The sequence below is a fragment of the Polyodon spathula genome, chromosome 16 (assembly GCF_017654505.1).
Source record: "Polyodon spathula isolate WHYD16114869_AA chromosome 16, ASM1765450v1, whole genome shotgun sequence".
NCBI lineage: Eukaryota > Metazoa > Chordata > Actinopteri > Acipenseriformes > Polyodontidae > Polyodon > Polyodon spathula.
This window is the reverse complement of record NC_054549.1, coordinates 7,954,180-7,977,808: the sequence shown is the minus strand read 5'-3', so window position 1 is coordinate 7,977,808 and position 23,629 is coordinate 7,954,180. Positions and strand designations below refer to the sequence as shown.

Genomic DNA, 23,629 nt, shown 5'->3' with positions numbered 1-23,629 from the left:
GAAGGTAGATACTGTACATCCATGTACATACACACAATAAACTGTAAAGAGAAAACCGCAAACAAAAACAAGTAAAAAATAAGTCATTTTGCACACTGGACTTTCGTTACCTGCAGTTAACTGAACTCTTCTAAAGTAAGTGTTTCCATAATTCAATTTGCAGTCGTCTATCTGTTACAAATAAGTAATCAATTTACACACCAGGCGAGATTTCAGTAAGCAAGGGATAGAAGATGCAAGCTTTGGATTTCTCGTTTCAGTTATACAAAATCCAAACAGCACTCTGTTGACTATTATGAGGGAAAAGCTATTCCTTTTTTTTTTTACTTTCATCTTTTTAAAACACTGCAGTGTATCAGTGCTTATCGCTTTCCTATATTTTTCTTTTTCAGAATACGGACACACACACACACACACACACACACACACCTGCGTTTTCACTTCGTGGGTCTGGCGTTTTCCTGCTCTGATGAATGAACTGTCAGTTGGCGTTAGTGAGAAGAATCAAAACAAATTGTACACAGACGGTTGTATTGACTTTCTTAGAGACTGAATCACCAAGTCAGCCTCCATAAACTGGGCTCTTATTATTGCGATCACCAAGTAAAACTGGAGTCTCTCCAGTGCAAGGAAAGAGGGTGCGGTGTTTCATTGCAGTACAGCAGGGCCTCAAGACTTCCATCACCCCCCTACAGTTAGCCTTATAGTCAGGTGGGTGTGTTTGTCAATATTTTCTCTTATAATAATTCCCTTTTAAAAAAAGATATTGAAATCCTGCTAATTTAACAACAGTTGTATACTCTTGTGTTATATAGGCCTGTATCCTCTATAGATTGAAATATTACTCCTATTGTAATTGCTAAAGCCCCACTTTGATATAGTGAAACTGTATGATGCTTAGCTTTCTGTGAGCTATGAGCAATATATATATATATATATATATATATATATATATATATATATATATATATATATATATATATATATATATTATATAGTGAAAATAAGAACTGTCAAACCTTTACTTTTTTAATTGAAGAATGTTTTTTTTTTTTATCTTGGGTTGTTCAAGCTGTACCAAAACTTTTTTTGTTCAGTACGTTGCCAGATAAAAAGGCACTTTGCTCTTCCTTATGTTTTACAGTTTGGTTCCAAGAGAGACATTCATGAACACCCCTCCCAAGTCCATCCATCTCATTCCCAGATAAACCCTTCCTTTATTCCTTCCTGACACATTATCCAGTTTGTGTAAATGCTCAAGGAAGCTGAATGGTGCAGAGAGAGCTGATCTTTGAGTGGGAGATTCCATTCCTGACACATTATCCAGTTATGTGTAAATGCTCATAGGAAGCTGAATTGTGTGATATATCAAAGTTATTTATTATGAGAGCTTTTTAACAACAGGGTGTCCAAAGATATAAGAACTGATTGAGTGTAAACCAAAGTTTCACCCCCACACGCTATGACCAAAAGTTTTGCATACCTATAATTTTAGGATTGAGGCATAGCTATATGAACATAATTTAGATATTTTATTTAACATCATGTAATCAAAGAAACTACAAAATGATATCACAAGTCTACCAGAAGCAGTAAGAGGTGTAATTTGATTCCATTTTCTTTTGTACATTTGGTACTTTTGTCAAGCATGGTCCAATAACTACAAAAGCAATGGAGTGTTGTAATAAATGTGCACACTTCTATATAGCTAGATATATAGATAGATAGATATAAGACATTAGTAATCTTTTTACTACTCTGCCTAAAAACACAGAAAACAGTAACAGCAAAAAAGCATGCTGAAAAATGTATAGCCCTTTTGTGTGTGTGTGTGTGTGTGTGTGTGTGTGTGTGTGTGTGTGTGTGTGTGTGTATATATATATATATATATATATATATATATATATATATATATATATATATATATATATATATATATTATATACCCTATATATATATTACGAAGATTACCATTGCCCTGAAATGCTTTACATACGAGTTCTGCAGAGACAGAGGAAAAGAGAAGAGGTCATGCAAAAAAAATACAAAAAAGTGACCTGAGATAAAGATGAAGAGGGACATCCGGCGGGACCCAGCAGTAGGCTAATTAGAGAGTAGAGTACCAGTGTGTTTGGGAGGGGGGGTGTCGGGCCGCAGACGCACCCTCCAAACAGTGTTGCAAAGAGCCAGGAGCTGAGCAGGACTGGCTCGCATTGTTCCTGAATTAGCCAAAGTCAGGACGACCTAAATAGGGCCAAAGAAGTGAAGGGGAAATGAAGGTTAGGCCACTTTTGAGCCAGAATTAGGCAGCCCCATTCAAGGGGTTATGAAAGGACTACAAGCCTCCCTTTCTCTTGAAGTAAATTGGGAGGAAATGTGGCCATTGTCCTCTGTTTTGAAGTGGCTGGATTTTTATTGTGAGGTGCCTACCTATAGATGAGTGGTGAGACAATGGGAGTGGATGTGCAAGGGTCAGAATGAGGCCAGGGAGGAGCGAAAGAAAGAGAGGAAGAAAAAAAAAACATGCGTCTTGCTAATCCTGTTCAGTTTTATACTGAAAATACTTTTGGTGGTTGTTCCCTAGGGTCTTCCCTTCTTCTCTGCACGCCAGTATCCTTGTGCTTAACATCAACACCCCATTTCGTTTACCATTCGTAATCCGTAAATTTATTTTTTTAGCTGTAGGGTTGTGGCAAAGTGGTTTGCAGTGCACAGGTGTAGTGGTGATGTGATTATGAAACAGAAGACAGACAACAAAGTTCACGATCCAAACAGGTTTTATTGTTATAATCCTGGTCTGCTGACCACAAAGAGTAATCCCAGGTAATATAGAGCAATGTGTATTGCACTGTTCCAAAACAACTGGTTGCAGTCCCAAAATAATGACACAGTTCATAAATAATAAACACAGTAGAACACACACAAACACACGCACATTCACAAGTCCAGAGAGTGCTATAGTGCTTGTGGTGTATATCAATTTATTCGTGTACAATGGTGCAGTGTTGTCAAGGTTTAGTGCTGGCCTTAAGCGACAGCTGCAGATCATGTTAGCTGTCGAATAATAAGATGGCAAAACAAACAAAACACTCATGGTAATATGCAATACTCATTCCAGTTCGGCTTACCCATAAGGAACAGATCATCTCTCTACGTCCCCTTATATACCATCAGTCATGCCCCCCTTGGTTACCGAGTGCAACCGTTTCTCCTCCAATCCAAGGTTGCCACATCACTTCCCTTCTGGGGCGATGACTCGATGTACTGTAGCTCCGTCCCCGTTCTAAATGGCCAACTTCCACCTAACCCTGGGAATGAATTGTCAGGCCAATCCAGTCCGGGGCACTCTGTTCCCTTTACGCAGCGCCCTCACAGGTCGGGAGGGAGATTTATCATTCTTTCTCTATCACAAGAGTACATACACTTTCCTAGACTACGGGACTGTATTTGCTTTGACGTGAAGTGAAATGTGAAATACAAAAAACTGCTAATTTTCTGAAATATTTTAAAATACAGAAGTATTGTAATTTCACTTAGAAAAGGGTTAGAGCAGCAGCAGCAAGTGGTGTATTCATCTTTTTAATTGCCCTGTTGTTATTGTGATATGTGTTTGTAAGCAACACAGATTTGAGTGATTCTACAGGAGAAGCTGCATTCAGTGATCAGGGAGCTTAGCTTGAGTTCTTCTGCACCTTGACTGGCGACTGAGTTCATGAATTTACCAGGAGGACAATGGCCAGTGATTTTAGGTGTGCTGTAAGCAGCTCCCTGCTGCAGATTTCAACTCTGGTGCTTTATTTATTTCTAGTTCATTGCCTGTAGTACAGCAGATTTTTCTGTATTCTTAGTTTGGTTTGGGGGGGGGGGGGGTGCTAGAGAGAAAAGACTGTCTTCTGACAGCTCCGGCTAATTTGCACTCCATTTACCTCTCTATGAAAAACCATCAGCACTACAGAAGTGCCGCTAACCAATTGACCTTATTCACTGGTGGAGTGATATGCTGGGAAATAGGCCAGCTTTGCTGTGGTGCAGAAAAGAGCAAATTAGACGGAAGCTTTATTCTTTCTTTCTTTACTCTAAACCCCCCTCCCATTTATCCACCGCCCTGCTCTAGTTAAGTTTGTTTCAGCTCAAGCCTGCCATGCTGGAGTTACAGGTGAGGGAGTGCTCTGAGGACGTTTGTCCAGGAGGAACGCCTGAAGAGCCACGAGACGCTGCTGGTATTGCTGGAACCATGACTCAAGTGCCCTGCTGTAAGTGCCTGGGGTCAGGTGCCAAAGCTACTCACCTGTTTAACGGTGAAGAATCTCTATGATCCTTATAGTGTGCAGCTCCCCCGGTTAAAAGACTGTGGTTGATATTGTTCTTCTGTTTGAAAGATGTAACCAACAGCCTGTGATTTCACAGCCCACACACTGCTTACTGTCCGTCAATGTGTACACCCAAGTACTGCTGCAAATTTCTCTCTTAAAATGTCCTTTCAGTCGCATCAAAAACGGCAACATGCTTGAGAGAAGAAAAACAATATAAGGTTCAGAAGGCAAACGGCACCGACGCATTTGCTGTATGATTATTATGATTTTCATGCAATGCTGCTGAGAGAGAGATGTACGATTGTCTGTGTTATATTATTATTTTATATTCTATTGAGAAAGTAAGGCTGAAGTTTAGCTAATATCGCACACCAACTGTTTTATAATACAATAATTTCCATATGCTACCTCTGGGATCCCAAATATCCCAACATTTGATGAAAGTGTGGTAAGGACATAATAAAATGTGTCTGCATGTTATCACTCTTGCCCCCTCCCTTCTCCTCCTGCTGTCTAAGCACCTCTGGCCTTCATGCAGTGCCCTTCGGTGTGATTTCTTTCTGGTCTCTCTTGGTACCCTCTTCCTCCAAGTGCCCGGAGGCCTTCCGGAGTTCCCCTTCTACATTCTGCCCATGTCCGCACCCTCATTAATCAACGTCAAGCCGGCCGGAGCACAACAAGAGCAGTATTCTTCCTCTGCCCCCTCAGCCCTCATATATCCCATTGTTCACAAAAACTGATTCACATGGCAAGAACACAGCCTATGCAACAACATGAAAGAGATGAGACAAAAAAAATGAAAAGAATCGCGAAAAGAAGAAAAAAGAAGAGGCATTTGTCTTTTTTTTTTTTTTTTTGCTCTCTCAGAAATACTCTCAGTAATACTCGGTGGATGATCATTTAAATTATTCATAGAGAAATGAAACAGCCATTGAAAAGTGAAGTGTATGAAGGTCTTTGTCTGCAGCTCATTGTCCCTTGTCTGTCATTAACCTTTACTGTAACTCTGGGCAGGGTAGTGCCACTTCTGCAGCACAAAGGCATGGGAAAATATGTTTCATCATGTCATGGAAAATGTTTCTGAGGTATTTTGTGCTGATGTGAAGTATAGCAAAGTCAAGGAACACTTATCGGGACTCTGTGAGGCTTAAACGATAAAGCACTGTGCCTTTTTTCTTTTAAAGAGCTGTAATAAATGTAATAAATAGACTGTACGATACACCTAAGAAGGCTCTGTAATTTTAAAAGTAACCATATTCCAAATGAATTGCATATTACGTTTTTTGATGCTTTTAAAGTAAAACGAACACAAATCATTATCTACTTTTTCTAGACTTTAAGGACTACATGTATCTAGATAGAATATTAACACCTTAAAGGTGAGGGTCGGCACAATATCTCGTTCTTTTTTTTTTTGCACACGGCTGATATATAAGTGACATATTGATTCTAAAGCTGTACAGTTGCTTCCTATTGGCTCTCAGAATTCTTAGAGCTCTGATCCAGGTAGACCCCCTTCTGTTCAATGCCATGGGTTTTGTTCTATCAATCTGGATCTCCTGAAGATCAGCTACCCAATTGTGTGACAGTGTTTCGGTCAAGGACTCCCGCCCCAAAAGTAAAGGCAGCCAGGCCCTATTCATCGTGATCTGAGCTGGATTGGAGTTCTACAGGGGTGAAAGGAGAGGGCAGAAGGTAGGGCTCCTTGGGTGTGAGATGAGATGATCAGTCTACCCAATAAGCACAGGATTATGTAAGAAGATATTTTTAAACAAACAAACCAAAAAAAACCCAGGTACTGTACTCTCCGTAGACCTTACATAGCATAAACTGCAGCTAGTTTAAATATACAGCAGGGCTGGTTAGAGTGAGCGCTACTGCATATAATTTTTAAGGGGATTTGTTCTGTTTTTGGAGAAAGGAAAAATAAATCCTCCTACATGCTTTTACAAATAGGGGTTAGGCACTGGTGACAGAGGTATGATGCTTAAAAAGATCATTCATAACAAGCAGTGCTTAGAGGAATACCAGAGGGGAACGTTAATTTGATGACTTGTTATTTCGTATTCCTCGGAGGGGATAGTTAGCTGAATTGAGTCTTGACAGGGTTCAGCCCAGCCATCCAGACACTCTCTCAACTCTCAAGTTTTTTTCTTTTTTTTCTCAGAGAAAGGAACAAAAATACCATGACAGTCAGAGAGGATTTCTTCATGCCCATACAAGGTATTAAGAGGAATCTGATCTGCAATCACCTCCTCCTCCTCCTCCTCCTGTTTCTATCTGCCACTAATTCTCTGTGTCTGGGAAGGTAGCCAAATGCCACCAAGGACACTCGGGTAATAAATCATCCTTATTTCAACATCTGCAAGCCCCAAAGGCTACCCCTAGCCAGGATGGACCCTCTCTTTCTCCCAGTGTCCACGACTGACAAAACAGCTATTGTCCGTGCCCTAGTGAAGAAGAACCGTCTTTTCTTCTTACAAAAGCCGTCTGAAGCCAAGATGTGGGCTGCCAAAGAAGATGCCTATGTCTCTGCAGGGAGCCTGAGTTTCCCCTCTGTCTCTTTATTTCTCCGTTAATACTTTCGTCTCTCGTGGGGGTCACACACTAGACTCCCCTTTCATTCAGACCCAGAGTTTCAAACTCACATAAAGACATCAAGCAAAGAAAATAGGCAGAAAGAGATATTAGGCATGCCTGTCACTTGTATTCTTCAGCACTTTTATCCAAAGTGGAAAAAGAAGTCTCTTTTTGGAAAGCTTGGATTAGAAGTTTAGAAAATGATCCCTGCCAGAGAGGAAGAAAATGACTTGGACATATGAGAAATGAGAAAAGCAAGTCACTAATACTGTGTTCCAATGGTGCAATGGCTCGGCTGGTAGATTGATTGCTTTACAGAGTACAGACTGAAGACTGCAGGTTTTTTTTTTTAGACTCATGAATGAGCCTTGCACTATCCCATCGTTGCTCATTCCCAACAATAGAAAGATGTTTTCTGCAGGTCAACAGCATTTTGCACCAATGAAGGCATTGAAAGTTCTTGTAGACAGTATGGCACTATTGAGGGACAAGATGGGTTGAACGTCCCAGTGTGCAAAGGCATTTAGGTGCATGCATTGTATCGATGTTTGTACAGGACTGTATGTAGCGGTGTTTAGGTTACTGCCTCCCTTGAAAACAAGACTTCTGGTTAGATATAGAAGTACAACATGGACCTGTAATCGGTATCCTTATGATGTATATAATTATGAATGAATCTATGCTCTTTGATTAAAGGATAACAGGTTGAAATGTAACAAATTATGTTCTTTTAACACCAGAGAAAGGTGTGTGGTGAAAACAGGATACAGAATAAAAAATGTTTCAGTCTAGAGAAACTGCAGCTAGTATGCTGTCTCTAAAAAGATTTACAATTTCTGTAACATACAAAAAGTACACAGACTAAACAAACGTTGATTTTCGAGGAAACGACTAAAACACAGTTTACAGCAAGCTCTTGGTTAAATTTTTTAACAGCTTTCGTAGCCCCTCCGAAATTCCTACCTAACATGGGAACACAGGGCGTACATCATGCAATAAAGCACCGGTAATAGGAACTCCAAACTGCATTCCTAACCAGTTACTCTCCCAGCAAACATTTTTATTTCCAATTAGCACAAGAAGAATTGCTAATTTGCTGCAGTTGGACAGGCTTGACGTCTCAATCTGCAAAGTGTCAGGGCCATGAAAGGAAGTGTTTCACACTGCCCTGGAGAGCGGGGCGGCCCTCAGAAGAGGGTTGAGGAAGCCGACCCAGCAGCAAGATTGACTGTCCTGGATGCTAAATTACTCACACAAGATGTACATTGTCTGCGGTGCCAGCATCGGAGCATGATCTCTCTTTGGGGGGTGGAAAACTGCAGAGAGTATAGGGACTTGTTAGCCTTGGCTTGCTGTTTGTATGCGGCATGTTGCTCTTCCAAAGGGGAGAAATAAGCAGATGGAATGCACTGGAAGTGTTTAAGCATAGTCTAAAGAAAGCTTTAACCCAAGCAACCCAAGTATTGTCAATGGTGAAGTTCATCGTCAAAGTTTGCCTGGCTTTCATGTCAAAGCATTACCCATAGGACTGTAGGATTTTGGCAGGAATTATCTTATTTTCCTTGGGAGGAAAAATGAAAAAGTAAGTTATGGGAGTCGAGTAACTGAGCGCCCCAGACATGGCTGCAGAATATCGTCTTTATCAACCGTTCAAGAACCCATCCCAGAATAACATTCCCTGAATTTCCCTTTGCGGCTCCTAATGGACAGGCTCTGGGTTGCTTTCTCTTGATAGTCCCATGAGGCGCTGTGTCCCCACTGATAAAACCAGACTTCTAGCCAAAACATACGAGCAGCTAGCTCCATTACAGTACACCCGCGTCCCACCACCCCGTCCCCCATCCTCTGTCCCTCTTCACCGATCCTTTAAAACAACCCAGTGCTTCCTTTGCATTAAACAGAGTCGGATTCCAAAGCAATTCCCCAATTGCCAAGCATCGCTAATGGGTCTGTTATCTAGTCTAGGGCTGAGGAGCTATAACACTTTCACCAATTCCAGTGTGCTGTTTGTGTTTGCGTTGAGAACTGTCACAGCACTGATTCGGTGGTTTCCTTGCCTTTTTGACGAAAACCTGTGATGCAAGATCTTTCACAAGATATGCGGAGTATGCGTGGTGCAATTTCCCTGCTGGTGTTTTTTTTTTATTATTATTTCAGCGCTGGTTTTGACAAGTTTGTACCCAACTCACTCTTGTCAAGGTCTGTTCTGCTCAAGCTTTGAGTCTGCGATTATAACAATTCTAAAGGATTTCAGGTGACTGGGTAATAAAGCGTTATCGTGTTCTAATTAAGCCAGTTGTGATCAGATGAAGTTCATCTCCAGAGCATGTACACAGGTGGCAGGTGTTCACGCTATTCAGTTGTCAGCATGGGCAGATTTTGTAATTAATAGCACTAGTTAGGCAAATTCGTGAGGTTGCCAATGGCTTCACTAGCAGCAGGCAAACAGGTACAGTTCCCTTCAGGAACCATTTCAGATTTGAACTTATAACGAGAGGCCAGTGCAGTGCATTATAGGGAATATGGGAAACGTGACGCACTGCATTATTACACCTGCATTATTACACCTAGTTCCGTGTTATAAAGCGATGGCTTGGAAAGTGGGAGCATTGTGTATGCTGTATACACACTGAATAATCCCAAACTTATTTTCACTACGTATTTGACAAGTAATGCTTGATGTATTTGGCTCAGTAAGCTTGGCTCGGCTACAGACTCGCTGTGCGACCCAAACCTTTAATTGGGCAAGTCACTTGTCCCACCCAGCTGTAAAAATGAGCAGGAGCAGAGCCTCGCTGTAAGGATCTGGCAGCACAGCTGGCCCGTCCTGTTTAAATCATTTTGTTAGCACTTAGCTTGCTTGCTTACTTATCATTCAGCAATAAGCTGTACCTATGTATCCAAACCTCTGAGATTTTTTGAAAGCGTGCAAGATACCTAAACAGATTTAATTAAAGACAAAGCCAAACCCCAAGTATGGTACATAAAGATCTTTAAATAATCAATTCCTGATTTAATCAGTGTATTATTTCATTTAATTAAAGTGGCTTCTTGAGTCTTTTTACAGGCAAGCCTTCCAAGGAAAAGCTATATGCGAAGGTTAGTCTTTGAAGGTAATCTGCTGTTTCAAGTAAACTGGCAGCAGTGAATCATGGGTGCGCTATGTGGTGGAAATAGATAATCAATTTCATTAGCTGCATTAATCATCAGCACTTGACATTTATTATGGTGATGATGGGTTATTTCGTGGACTTGGGGACAGACGGGCAGAGATAAATGGGTGATATCTCTTGGCGTAGGAATAAATACCTTCCAGAGATCACAAGAGTGAGAGACAGGTTGAAATAATTCACTAGGTTTTCACTCCCAACCGTTCCAATACACTAGAGATTTTATTTGCATTTTAGATAATGATCAAGTGCAAAGGAATTGAGAGGGGTGGGGTTAAGCAACATTGAACAGTAATAAATAATGACAGGTGCAAACTTTTAACAGTTTTTGGCGTGCTAGTAATGGGAGAAACCCAAACCCTTAAATAATTACCACCTCTGGGTTTTCTGTTGTGTGTTGGACGTGAGATTAGAAGCGCTGTCGAGTTGTTTTAGGGGTCGTGTTTCTTTCAGTGGTGGTCGAAGGAGTTTTGGGGATCTGCAGTGAGCTATCAAGTCTGACACACAGCCTCCCAGTGTCCAGCATCAGAAGTTTCATTCTTTCACTTTTAGATCCGTATTTAACAGTGAGGTTCAGCACACTTGCCAGATGGACTGTAACAATTTGGCTGGTACAGGGATTATTCTTGGCTGGTTAGACCATGTTCCTATTATAACTTTCATTTCAGCTGCATTTTGATATTTTTTACATTTTTGTTCATCACTTTTCCCAGAAGTGTTCGGTGTCACGACTATTTTTATTTTCACAAAAAAAAAAGTGTAAGAGAGGGGAGAGAGAGAGAAGGCGCATTTGTTCGTACCTTAAGCGGCTCACAGGATGAAACCCTACACAGTCCTGCCCTCCACCCTGCCCGCGAGACCTCGGATGAATCTAACAATTGGACCGGCTAACAAGAATAAACATGGTTCAGTTGCTGGTTATTCATAAACCCTGAAAAGATACACTAAATTAAATGACAAATGTTTTCGACTAGAATTTGCAGTGAGTTTGTAACCTTCTTACCCGTCAGTGGCTTGTGCCATGGTAGTTTAAATACTGTAGGACTGGCACATTATCATAGTCTGCCCAATTTAGATAATAATGATACTATATAAATAAATAAATAAATAAACGTACATTCTTTATACCATTCTCTTACCTCATAATAAGATAAACAAACATACATATTTATTCTACCCGGTGTGTTATTGTTACTGTGATTCCCAGTACAAACATTTTAGTTTCCCAGTGCTGAAGTATAGGTTTTCAAACAGACCTCTGTGCATCATAGCCCCCTGATCGTCAGGCATTAATTGGTGGTCATTCTTCTCACTCTGTCACCTGGGCTGACAGCCGACAGGCCCGTCACATTTAAAGAGATGACTCAGCAGCATTGAAGGCATCAAAGTGACAAACCCCACCCTTACTGTCAAAGCGTGCCAGGCAGGAATACATTCCCAGACACTGCAGCCTCCCAAGAGCTTCCACTAGCGCTATCAGAAATGAAACAATTAACACAACACACAGCTTCGACTACCAAATGTCGGCAATTTCTGATTTATGAATTGTAGAATTATTGAAGACAACAGGTTTCCTGTTTCTTTTGTCGTGCTGATCAAATGGTTGTACTTTAAAAGTAGGCCTGGTACAGTAATAGGGCTAAAAAAGAACGGAAATGTATTTAATGTTAGTTATCGTTCTGTCTGTTTTGAATAGCTCAAAGGGAGGGGGCCTCTATCACGGCCATACACTTTGCTGGTATAGCCAAAAGTTGACGTCAAAATTGTATAAATAGTCTGCTGTTTACATTAGATTCAGAGCTCTTTCAAAACAAGCTGGTATTTTGTAGCTCCTAGAAAGTAATGTCACTACCAACTTCAAAATGTATATCAACAAAGTGCATAAAAGAAAAATAAAAGCCACAATGAACATGTCTTGTTACTTTATTTTATCCCACTGTATCCTTACCTTTATACTGACCTCATAAACTTAAAGAACATGAGGTGAATGATGTTTTGTCAGTTGAGCAAACATACATTTTTTCCATAGCCTTCATTAAAAATATGAGCCATTAGTGTTGTTAATAAATTAAACTGTCAGCAGGCACAAGCCTTAATTAGAAGGAGCTTATGCTTTTTTTTTTTTTTTAAGAAAAAGGCGTTTGTGCTGCAACAAAAGGGTGTTTTATAAAATTACGAGGTGTTTGCCTTGGCACGTCTCTTGCAGCGATTTGCGCTTTCCTATTGATGACCCAACTTTGTAGATCTGCTGTGTTCTAAAGACATTTTGCAGACAAAAGGACTATTCACTGGCTCAGGGGGTTGCTCCATACGTATCTCCATTTAAAAGACATTTAGGACTTGGGAAAACCAGGCAAAATGTTCAATAACACTGAGGTTTATATGGCATGTGCAGCGTTTAAAAAAAAAAAAAAAAAAAAGTGGAGTATTCGTGAAACATGGGCTTTAACGCCAACTGACTTTAAGAAATGCATTTGATTGGAAAAAACATACCGGTTTATGGCTTGCCACCAGAACAGGCACTGACCCGAACTTAAACTCTAGCTAAATAAAGCACACGTTTGTGCTCATTTAGACACACTTACAGCAGCTCACAAGAAACTGTTGATTTTAATGTGTTGCTGGATCCAGTCCATCATCAAAGCCTGGCTTAGGATGTAAATGTATTCCCAGCTTTATCATTCAAAATCCTGGAAGGAAGTACCTTTTAAAACCCAGGCACACATTGGCAGGCCCGTAGAAGAATAAACTTTTCCTACAGGGAGATTCTGAATCATACTCTTCTCAAATACTGGCACCTTGTACTTCAAACCTACAAGGTTGCATTCGGCTCGACTTTTGCACAGGAGTAATAAAGTGATAACGTCTAGTTCTAGTTGTGCTGCTATTGTGCCAGGGCAGAGGCTGGGTACCCGTGCCACCCTGCACACTGCAAGCGGAGGTCTTAACCACTATGCAAAAGAACCAGGCTCATCGGCTTTCATGGTTACAGAGCTTATAACCTCATCTCCCCGACGGGGGACAGAATAAATAACAGCAGTGGATAGCACAACATTGCCCGTTACACTGTAATGCAATTCTGTGTGTGTCCTTTGGGTGACTCATGGTCTTGAAGACTAGCAAAGGCCCAAATTGACCCAAAGGACCTTTTTATATCCATAAAGCAGCAATGATGATGATAATAAAACTATAATGCTTATGAATAGTTTCCAGCATAAGTCCTGTTCCTACATATGTTTACTTTTAGGGAAAGGACTATGGACAATGGAGGTCAACTGATTGACCCCAAAGTCACAGAATGCTATCTGTCTTTTATTCATTTAGAAATCTTAATAAAACTGGTAAACCCTCCTGTATGACGACGGTCACCCTTCTGTATCTTCGTATGGTTTTATTGCTGGCAGGTTGCTAAAGGTGGACTCTGTTTAGTTTATAAATTTATATTTTAGGTTTTCGATCCCATATTTAAATTTATACCCATTCCTCTCCAGGAGATCGACATCAGTGTATGCAGAATAACCTTTTTCTTCTCTCTCTCTCTCTCTCTCTCTTCTCTCTCTCTCTCTCTCTCTCTCTCTCTCTCTCTCTCTCTCTTTCCTGTTTTGTGTGCCTTTGTGCCAATTTGTTTTCTTAGTAAGAGTAATGCGATGAAAATATGAAGGCAGATGACAAAGAGAGGCCAGAGGCACTCTTCAATCTACAGAAAGCTTACCCTCATACAAACACCTAATCTTCCAGGACTGTAAGGTTTCCTAATTTATTGCTCGGGACTTTCAGAGAGGCTATTATAGCAAGCTCTATCACTCCTTCTTTATTCACTTACAGTTATTACTGGTCATCTCGGTAAAGGATTTATCAATAAGGTCTGGAATTCATTCATATGACTCTGTCAATACCCGGTTCAGTGCCGTGGACTAAAAGGACAAGGGCATGGGCAGGGGGTGATGGATGGAAGAAACATAAATAAAATCTAGCCCCTCTTTTAATAAATTTACATGACAGATATGAAACGCAATGTCAATTTCTGTTTCTAGTTAATAAAATAAAGTAATGGTGTTTACTGCCGAGGTGCTGACCTAGCTTTAACGCTTCGGTGTGCACTGCTGTATTTAATCTTGCACCATTCCTGTTGTACTAAAGAGCTATCCAGTCTGCCTGCATTGTGTTTCATTGGCATGGCACATAGTACATGAATAACCCTGTGTAGTTCTGAGAGGTTTGTTACTTCACTGCTATATCTACAGGGTCAACGCGTTTTGTTGCTACACCCTCTCTGCAATTCCCATAGATCAACTGTTAGCTTTGCTAAGTAATAAGTAAGCAAATGAAAAGGAGACAACATCCTCCTTCACCTTTCTACGCACTTGCGTGTTCCTCAGCTGTGATTTTTACAGTTTTCTCACATCCATTAACGACAGGCTTGAAGAGGCTGATAAGAATATAATAAGGTATCAAACAATCCCAAGAAGGGAGAGATTTAAATTAAACAAGCCTCCTATCGCTGATCTTGCTGCGCTTGGCAAGACAAATGTGCCATTTACTATCAGTGCACTCTCACTATTTGTCTTGGCTAAAGGTTTCAAGTCTTCAGCTTATTAAAGTCATCATAAATATATTCGATCAGATTGTTGTTCAACTTCCTGGTATTCACAGTAGAAATCTTTATCAGCAGCTCATTGTGGAAATATGTTTTAAATAGCGATAGCCCTGTTCTGGTTTTTGCTGGTTCGTTCTGATATCTTTATAAATCCCAAAATAACTTATTTATATGCTGCAAATGCAGTGCTGTGCAAAGAAAGCAAGGGGACTATAAATTATAATGGCAGACTCTGTATATCCTGCAGGAAATGAAGCAGTGCAATGAACATTGACACAAGAAATTACAAAACAGGAGGCTATTTAATATTATGCTCATGCAAATCTCTAGGGGCGTCTACCTTTTATTTAAATGCAGATTATCCCACTGATAAATATGATCACGCCATACTGCTATTTTACCAGTATAGAGGGACTAATTGCAATACAACTCTTTTGCTCCTAATATAGTGGTGTCAACACTCCCAGTTTTTGATTATATTGATTCTTCTATTGCCATTTAACTATGTACTGTAACTATGTTTCTTAGTGCATATATGTATGTATTATTAATGCAAATTAGACAGCGGAGTTGCATCAGTTTGACTGTGTTTATAATTTCGGCAACACAATAGCTATGTTTGCTTTTTGCAAGTTGTGTGCTGTGAGGGTGTTGCTGAGTTTTTACAGTACGAGAGCCAGGCTGAGGTCACAGGTGAGTTGGTCTCAACTTCACCATCTGTGTCTTAACAGGTTTCCAGTGTTTTAAGTGAAACAGGAAGTAGCATTTATTGCACCCAAAATAAATCATCAAACATTTGTCACCCCTGAGTCAAATGGTGCTGCGGCACTCGAAAATCCATCGAGTTGCAGAGTGCAGAGAAAGTTGTGTAATGCCTTATAATCCCACGGTATGCAAGGCTAACCTAAGACACAAATGCTCATCTTTAGTCTTGTCATAACATACTTAAAAAGTACACTGAAAGGTGCATTAGGTAAGCTTATATGCTCAAGTGTATTCTGTTACTGTACAGGATGTGGGTGAATCACGTTTCACAAGGTTTCCTCGACATTAGCGGAAGACCCACGATTCTCTGGGATTAACGAATAGATCCTCATCTAAAGTGCGGAATAAACAAGCCAAGCTCTTTCGAAACTGTCACACCTGCTTTAGAAGCTAGGGCATCTTTATATTTTTAGATATTGTAACAATGTTAAGGACAAGAAAATAACCAGGCTTTACTGAAATCATTACCTCTCAACACAACACAACACACCACTGCTGTATCCTAGTTCAGTGCAAATACAAGATTGTATAAAGTGTCAAAATATTACTGCACTGGTGTAATTCTTATATTACAGTGTTCATAAAGATACAGCTATTGTTAACAAATTAAGAACACAAGCTTACCAAGATTCCCAAAGTATGTTATAGTAAGTACATTATAGGAACAGTGATCTGGTGCTGGGATGTAAGTGGTCAATACTAGTTACTCAGAATTGAAGCTCTGGTGGGGGTAGCGACTGTATGAAATACCCCATTCACAAATATCTATCAATGCTAAATTGTCTTGTGATACTATAGATAGAATGCCCATCATATTCAACACAATATGACACTGAGAGGCACCAGAACCAAAGAAGCTGGGAGCAAGCGGTTGTGTCTGACAGCCATGTGAATGAGAAAAATGGTGTTTGTAAGTCATGTAGAAATAACAGCTAAAGGTAACAACTGCTTAACTGTAGACAATTCTCCCACATATACTTTTAATGACTACATTAGCTAAGCCTTAAGGTAACATTAAGTCAGGCAAGATTACTGCTTCGCTGGGATGTTCACCAGTTTGTCAACCATAAGCAAACATGTTTGTATTATTTTTATTTACAAAGCACTGACGTTCCACCTTGGAGTCTTTCTCAATAGAAACTTGGTTTAAAAAAAAAAAAAAAAAAAAAAAAAACCGTTGTGCACAATATTATCTGTTCAGTGTATATTTAAAGAGAAGGAACATGTCCAGAAATCCTCATTAATCACCTGAGTGTTTGAAGAATGTGAACTGTCTCAGGTAAACAGAGCAAGTTCACATGGTGCGTGGGGCGAGGGAGACCAGGTGCATTCTGGGAGGGTTTTTTTTTTCCACAGGACTCGCATACAGGAGGGGCTTCTGGGAAAGTGTTAGAAGGCGCTGTGCATCAATACATTGTGGACGAGACGATTAGGGTTAGGACAATATATTAATCAAATATAACTGTATAGTACTGCCAAAAATACTTCAATATCTCCATACTATTGAGTATTGTATAATAAACCAGCGCAGTCAAAGGTCATTCCAATAAAGGTCTTTGTATTTATTTTTTGCCTAAAGTGTTTAATTGAGCCTCTATTTAGGTACTAAAGTTGCAAGGTATTTTTGTTACAACTGTTTAATCTGGAGCGCAACAGGACAGGCTGTCTCTGCTCCGTTTACATGACATAGTATTTAACATTGTGCACGGACCTATGGCATTCAAAAATAACAATGTAGAACGTATATTTACACATTTTTCCATAAAAAAAAAAATACAAAAAAAGTTTTTCTCCTACCCAACGACATTTGAATCCTTTTTAAAGAGCAGATTTCGAAACTCATTATACAGTAGTATAAGTCCATTGGAATTTGTTGTCAAATATAAAAAAGGAGTCTGTTCTAAAGTTGAAAGGGCTGTCGGAGAGATCAATGTAATTATTATTATTATTATTATTATTATTATTATTATTATTATTATTATTATTATTATTATTATTATTATTAATGTTGTCTGATAATCTCAGATGGGTTTAGTCAAAGAAAAGGCCACGTCCGGATTTCTTTCTTTGCTTGATCCCGTAGCATGTGGTACTGGCAAACTGTGCAGAAAGCTGTTTCAAAGCCTGAACAATCGTTCACTTCATAAACAGAATGTTCTAATGTGGTAGAAAAGACAGAGAACAACTTCTGCACAGTGTACGAGATAAATATTGATGAATCTTCAATTTCACCTATCTTCTGAGAAGTCAGAATTAAGTGTCTTACACTAATTTCCTGTCACACAAATTAACACCATCTATAGTACTCTGTAAACTGTGTGTGTGTGTGTGTGTGTAGATACATAAGTAGATTGAGAGAGAGAGGTGTGAATATTCATTTTACATGTTTGGGGGGGGGGGGCATTTTAGATCCAACTTTTCTGTCCTGTTGGTCAAACAATGTTCATTAATAAGCTAGATAAATATTGCATCAGCCTTGGTCCAATTTATACAGAAACTTGAGCCTGTACAAACTTTGTATCGGATCATGCAATAAATGTATATTGAACAATATTTATTAGAATTTTAGAAGCATGTCATCTCTGTTTCTCAACTAGTTAGTCATGGTAGCGATCTTCTAATTATAATGATGCATTGTAACTCTCTCTCTCTCTCTCTCTCTCTCTCTCTCTCTCTCTCTCTCTCTCTCTCTCTCTCTGTCATTTTAGGAAATGCTTAACAACCATGATATGGCAACACAAGATGGCTGCATTAAAAAGGTAGGAAGCGTTTGGTTTTCTTTGACAGCATGCCTTTCCTGAAAAATCTTAACAGGAAGGTTGACAAAATACCAGTGGGATGCAAATAGAATCCCAGCATTTTCACCTGAAAAAACTCTAGAGGACCCGTTGGGAGACTGCAGCATTACCAGCAGAAGTTAATGATGGTTGACGATTGGTTGAACCATGACTAAAGATATTGGACTGTGGGACTTCCTGACTGTTGAAATCAGCAGCCTCCCACGATTTTGTTTCAGATTACTGTAATCCTCAAAGTACTGTACTGCATTACTCTCGGAGCTTCAGCTGGTAAACACGATGTATAGAAGCTCCACTGGGGACTTTATGAGGTGCTACATTTATTGAAGGTGGGGCGGGCAGTTTGCTTTTATGGCCAATGTCAAGAGGTCAAAGCAGAAAGGTAAAGAGTTCAAGTATAAATGTAATGAACTGTGAAACAACAATGCTGCAACACCTTCTGGAGAGCCAGCAGACGGCCAGAGGCAGACGCAATCAGGCTATCGGGGAAATAAAAACGTAACGGGCTGAATCAACCCTCTTTCGCTTTGATGCAGTTTCAAATTGCGTGTTGGCGGCTTTCCGGTGAAGCAATAAAACGCCCCCCCAACAAAGTCACTCTTGTGTTGGTCTTCTTTAGTCACGCTGTCGCGACTGTTGGTTTTCATGCTGTCACAAGGCCTTACTGTGGGTGTAAGCACAACACCTGCACTGTAGACAACACCTGCACTGTAGATAAAAAAATAAAAAAATAAATAAAAACACATTTAACTTTCTGGTATTGTATGGGTGGTAGGTCACATGGCCTGGTTGCAGGTAGACCATTGGTGTAAAACTGAGCAAGCAAAGCAAAGAACCAGAAGAGGAAGGGGGTGGGGGCAGGGATAACAAGTAAGAATATTAACAGTAATGTTTTGCTTAGCACTCCTTTAATGACATCCCAAAGCTGACATTAGTAACTGTTTAGCGAATACATGAAGGCGTATGTGGGCGGTAAGTGTTTTAGTGTCTTGCATATTGCTCATGCTAGACCTTTTGTAGCTAGGGTGTAGTAAGCACTACATTTTAGGTGGAAGGGTATTTGGCATCACCTCCAGTTCTCTCTTGCAACCAAAATGGCAACCCTTATGTAGTTTCCCCCTAATTCACCAAGAACGATGTTTGTAGTTTTTAGTGTTTATAAACTAGAGCCTAACCCTTTTTTTTTTTATGGAAATTGATTTATTAATAGATTACTGGTAAAAACGAATCATATTTTCTAGTGATGTGCACTAGTATCAATATTGTGATATGATAGTGTTCGATAATGATATTGATGCGATATCCTGGGATTTAAAAAAAAAAATTGTCATACGCTCGCTGATGCTGCAAAAACTGTGAGTCGGCATTTATATGCAAAGGAGCTTAAGATTTCATTACTTCCAGAATGGCTAGAAAATGAACAACATCGAAATGAAGTATGGAAATATTTTGGTTTTGAGGTGGATGAGGATGGATTTGTAAAAAAATATATAACAAGACCTTGTATTTCTCCATCGACATTTATGAAGCAAAGCACAACCAAGATAAAGTAAGTTTTTGCTTATTAATTCTGAATATGTAAATATCGGGTATATATTATATTGCAGTTGTGTGATTACATTTTTCTTTGTTTTTGTTATCGATATTGAAATACATGCACGATATCAATACAGAAATGTAATATTGCCCACCACTGATATTTTCATATCTCCAAGTTGAATACAATTAAAATGGAACAGTTTCACTATGCAGTATTCGTATACTGGGCCAAGTATTGAAGATTCCCAAAGTCACTTTGGGCTGAGTCTGGATGCTCCTCTGCTTCTTCTCAGAGATTGTGTCTCGCTTCCCTAAGGCTCAGCAGGATATGTGGGATGGGTTATTTTTCTGGCCATGGTGACAAGGGACCCAGGGGACTCTTCTCTGTGCTCGGATCTCTATTTAGTCTCTATTTACTTAGAGGGAACAACCCCAGGCTACCGGAGAGAAAACACATCTGTGGGAGATAATCTATAACGTTATCTATCTATCACTCTCCCCGACCTCCCCTAGCTCCCCAGAGAGACTCATAATAAAAAGACATCGCTGAGAAGGCTTTAGGGACAAATAAAGAGACAAGTTAAGGGCTGCCTGAAAAATGGATTGAAGATGTTGTTATAGCTCAATAGCCTTCTTATCAAAATCCACTAGAATAGACATTTTGTTACAAAAAAAAAAGGTTCTATATTTATTCTACGACTTTCAAGGGAGCTTGGCATTATCCTTTAACAAAAAAAAAAGCTACACACAAGCACAGATAAGGATAGCATCAACTATCACTGCAGTTTCAGATAATATCAGCTATCTCACCGTTCAGGAATAAGTGTCCTTTTTTATCCTCATTCTACTTATCTCTCTTGCTATTCACTCCTCCTGATTTATACAGATATCGGTGATTATTCCACACTTCAAGTGCCAACGCTAATCCGGCTGCATTTGGAATTTTCTAAGGACTGGGAAGGATGGAGCTGATGAGATGAAAATCCTGTATGAAATTATCTACAGGAAGCATCTACTGCTAGAGCAGTGTGCTCCGGTGCAGGATTAATCCGTCGATCTAAACCAGCGGAATCGCACGTAGCTCAGGATAGCATTCAAAAGAAACGTGTAATTAATGTTATTGGTTAAAAATTGAAAAAATACATTAATTTTATTTTATTTTGACATTAAGAATTGAAAACCCTGCATTATAAAATACTAGTATGATGCACACCAGGATTACATTTTTAATTATGGTACCTTACAACGGTCCCTATAATGACTTCTAATAAATATCAACAATTGTTTCATTTAGGAAGAACAAATTGTGCTGAACTATATAGTTGGGCATGTGCATTATTATTATTATTATTATTATTATTATTATTATTATTATTATTATAATAATAATAATAATAATAATAATAATAATAATAATAATAATAATAATAATAAATTCATCAAATTCCAGAACAGACTTATTTTCCTTTTCAATTTTTCTTCGGTCTCTTACAGAGAAATTCCACATCTTCCGAGAACAAAAAAAAAAAAAGCCATCGCAGTCCTAAAAAAAAAATTCTAAACGTTCATGAAGGTTATAATAAGACACAGCAAGTATTACAGGTCACAGAAGCAATCCGATCCTCCAGGGCAAGTTGCTTAAATGTGATGATTGATTGATAATTATGATAATTTGTTTGAAATGATTATCTGGATATTATAATCATTGCCACCCCTGCCGTGCCACGGTTTTCTCATTTTTCCATAATGCTGGCCATCACAAATGCCCCCTGGTTACAAGGGATGTGAATGGGGTCTCCCGGACTCCTCCCAAGGGGCAGTCTGTGCTGATGAATGATGACCCAGAGGAGTTGGAAATCAGACTAGAATAAACAGTCAAGAAGAACCAGGAGTGCTGGTAACTATCTTTAGTAGTGCAATTATATGCTAGGCCACACAGCCTGGGGCTTAAGTGGGGCCAACCAGACTGTAAGACCTTCTAGTCTCAGTGCAACGGACTGAGTCACATCACAGAAGCCTTCTTTTGAGGCTAATTTCTCAGTAAACCTCAATTACATCTCCACTGACGCCACCAATACTTCCATATGTTACCTTAAACATGAAATCAACAAAAGCATACACACTAGTGTGCACAGAAAAAAATGTATTCATTTACTACAGAAAGTTATACTTTTTTTTTTTTCAAGCTAAAATCAGAGCTATGTCTGAAAGGGTCTGTAATGCTAATATTTCATATGGCATCAGTAACAGCTTGGCATCTTTTTGGAATTGTGTCTGTGTGCTTTCTCGAAATCTATGGTGCAATCTATGGTGCAATCTGAGTCCATTTTCTTTAAAGGTGTATCCATAGACTTTCTTTTACACAGTTGGTACCTCTGTCAAGCAGGGAGTTCAGTAAACTGCAGAAGCAATGGGGTGTTGTAATAAATTTGCATACTGCTGTATATGAAGATGTAATGATTAGATATATTTTTTTAAAGAGGTTTGGCGTTAGTCGCATTAACTCAAATGTAAATGCAGCTAGATAACACCTATTTATGGCCAGTGTCACAGCCCAGTAATATAGAATATGTTATTCATGGAGCTGCAATCCTTATCATGTCTTTATAAAAAAGTAGCAAACAGCAGAGAAAACAGAAAGTGGGATGCAGATAACTGGTGGTTTTTGACGTTTGCACCTGTTGTTTTGGTATTTATTAAAAGGATGCATTTCAAGTGCAATCTTCAGGTTAGCTGGACAGTGAATGCATTGAGTAACATGAAGGTTTTTTATTGATTTTTTTCTTCATTTTTGATGTTGGAATATTCTATAAAAATCTAAGAACAACCTTGTCAAAACAGACCTTTTTGGACCTTCAAGCATAAATGTGGTGACGGTTTGACTATTTTTTTTTTTTTGGCCAGTTTGTGGCTAAATTGAATACATTTCATTAAATGTAATGGCCATGTTGCTTCAATTATTCTGAAAAGTCTTCCTACGCAGTGTTCCTCTCGACAGGGAAAGGGCACTCCACAATTAACGGTTTTACAGATTCAGGATGAAAGGGCAAACTATGACAGGCATGTATACATCTATATTTAAAGCTACACTTTTGCATTAAACTTGACTGCCATTTTAAGATTTCAGATTTTTTAGACAAACAGTACGATGCCTGCTAAAACATTGAAATTTCTAGTGCTTTTACTACACTGAAGATAACACTCGCTTGCCTACCTTTGAGTTATTTTACTAGTATTGATTATTTTGGGGTTTCAAAAAGGCAATGGAGACTAAGGCAGCACAGACATAGGCAGTAGACAGAACAGAGTGTATATAAATGCTGTTTTGGTGTTAAAGCAACAGGAATAAAGCATGAGACAAGTGGGAGAGAGAGGTGGGGGAGCATTGAGAGACTGGGAACTTGTGAAAGAAGACTGTGTAACTTTCATTTACTGTGTCAGTCCACACTTGGTTTTTATAATCTTTTGCTGAATGGACATTTTTTTTTGTCTTCTGCTTCCCAAACAAAAGAGCAGACAGTTGCTGTGTTTGTCGTGTGAGAGTGTCTTCTTTTACAACGTTTCATTCTCCCTATTGTCCACCGGGCAGTAATAAAGGGAGAGGGAGTCTATTAATTCAGGGGGTTGAATGCGGAGAGAAGCTAGTCAGTCATCTAGGATAATAACATGTGGGTCAGCTTAGGTTGCCATGGAAACCAAATATTTGCAAGAAGTTAGCAACTAAACACAAGCATATATAGTATAGTGTGTTTACAGAGAGACACCATTTACACCCCACTTCTGAAACCCCTTCCTTTAAGAATGGAATGGTACACCGGAGTAAATGCGTTGTAAGAAGCCAAGAAAGCCAAGAGAATATCTAGCTTT

At 39.3% G+C, this 23,629-nt stretch overlaps 1 protein-coding gene across 3 annotated transcripts in view; it reads left to right on the top strand.

The window, feature by feature from the left end:
* The window catches only part of LOC121328269 (histone-lysine N-methyltransferase PRDM16-like), a 183,685-nt gene that overhangs the window by 74,337 nt on the left and 85,719 nt on the right, over positions 1 to 23,629 (top strand). For all 3 annotated transcript variants that reach the window (XM_041272859.1, XM_041272858.1, XM_041272860.1), the window contains exon 3: positions 18,134 to 18,184. In XM_041272859.1, the coding sequence (XP_041128793.1) occupies positions 18,134 to 18,184 (51 nt within the window). The remainder of the gene's footprint in view (positions 1 to 18,133; positions 18,185 to 23,629) is intronic.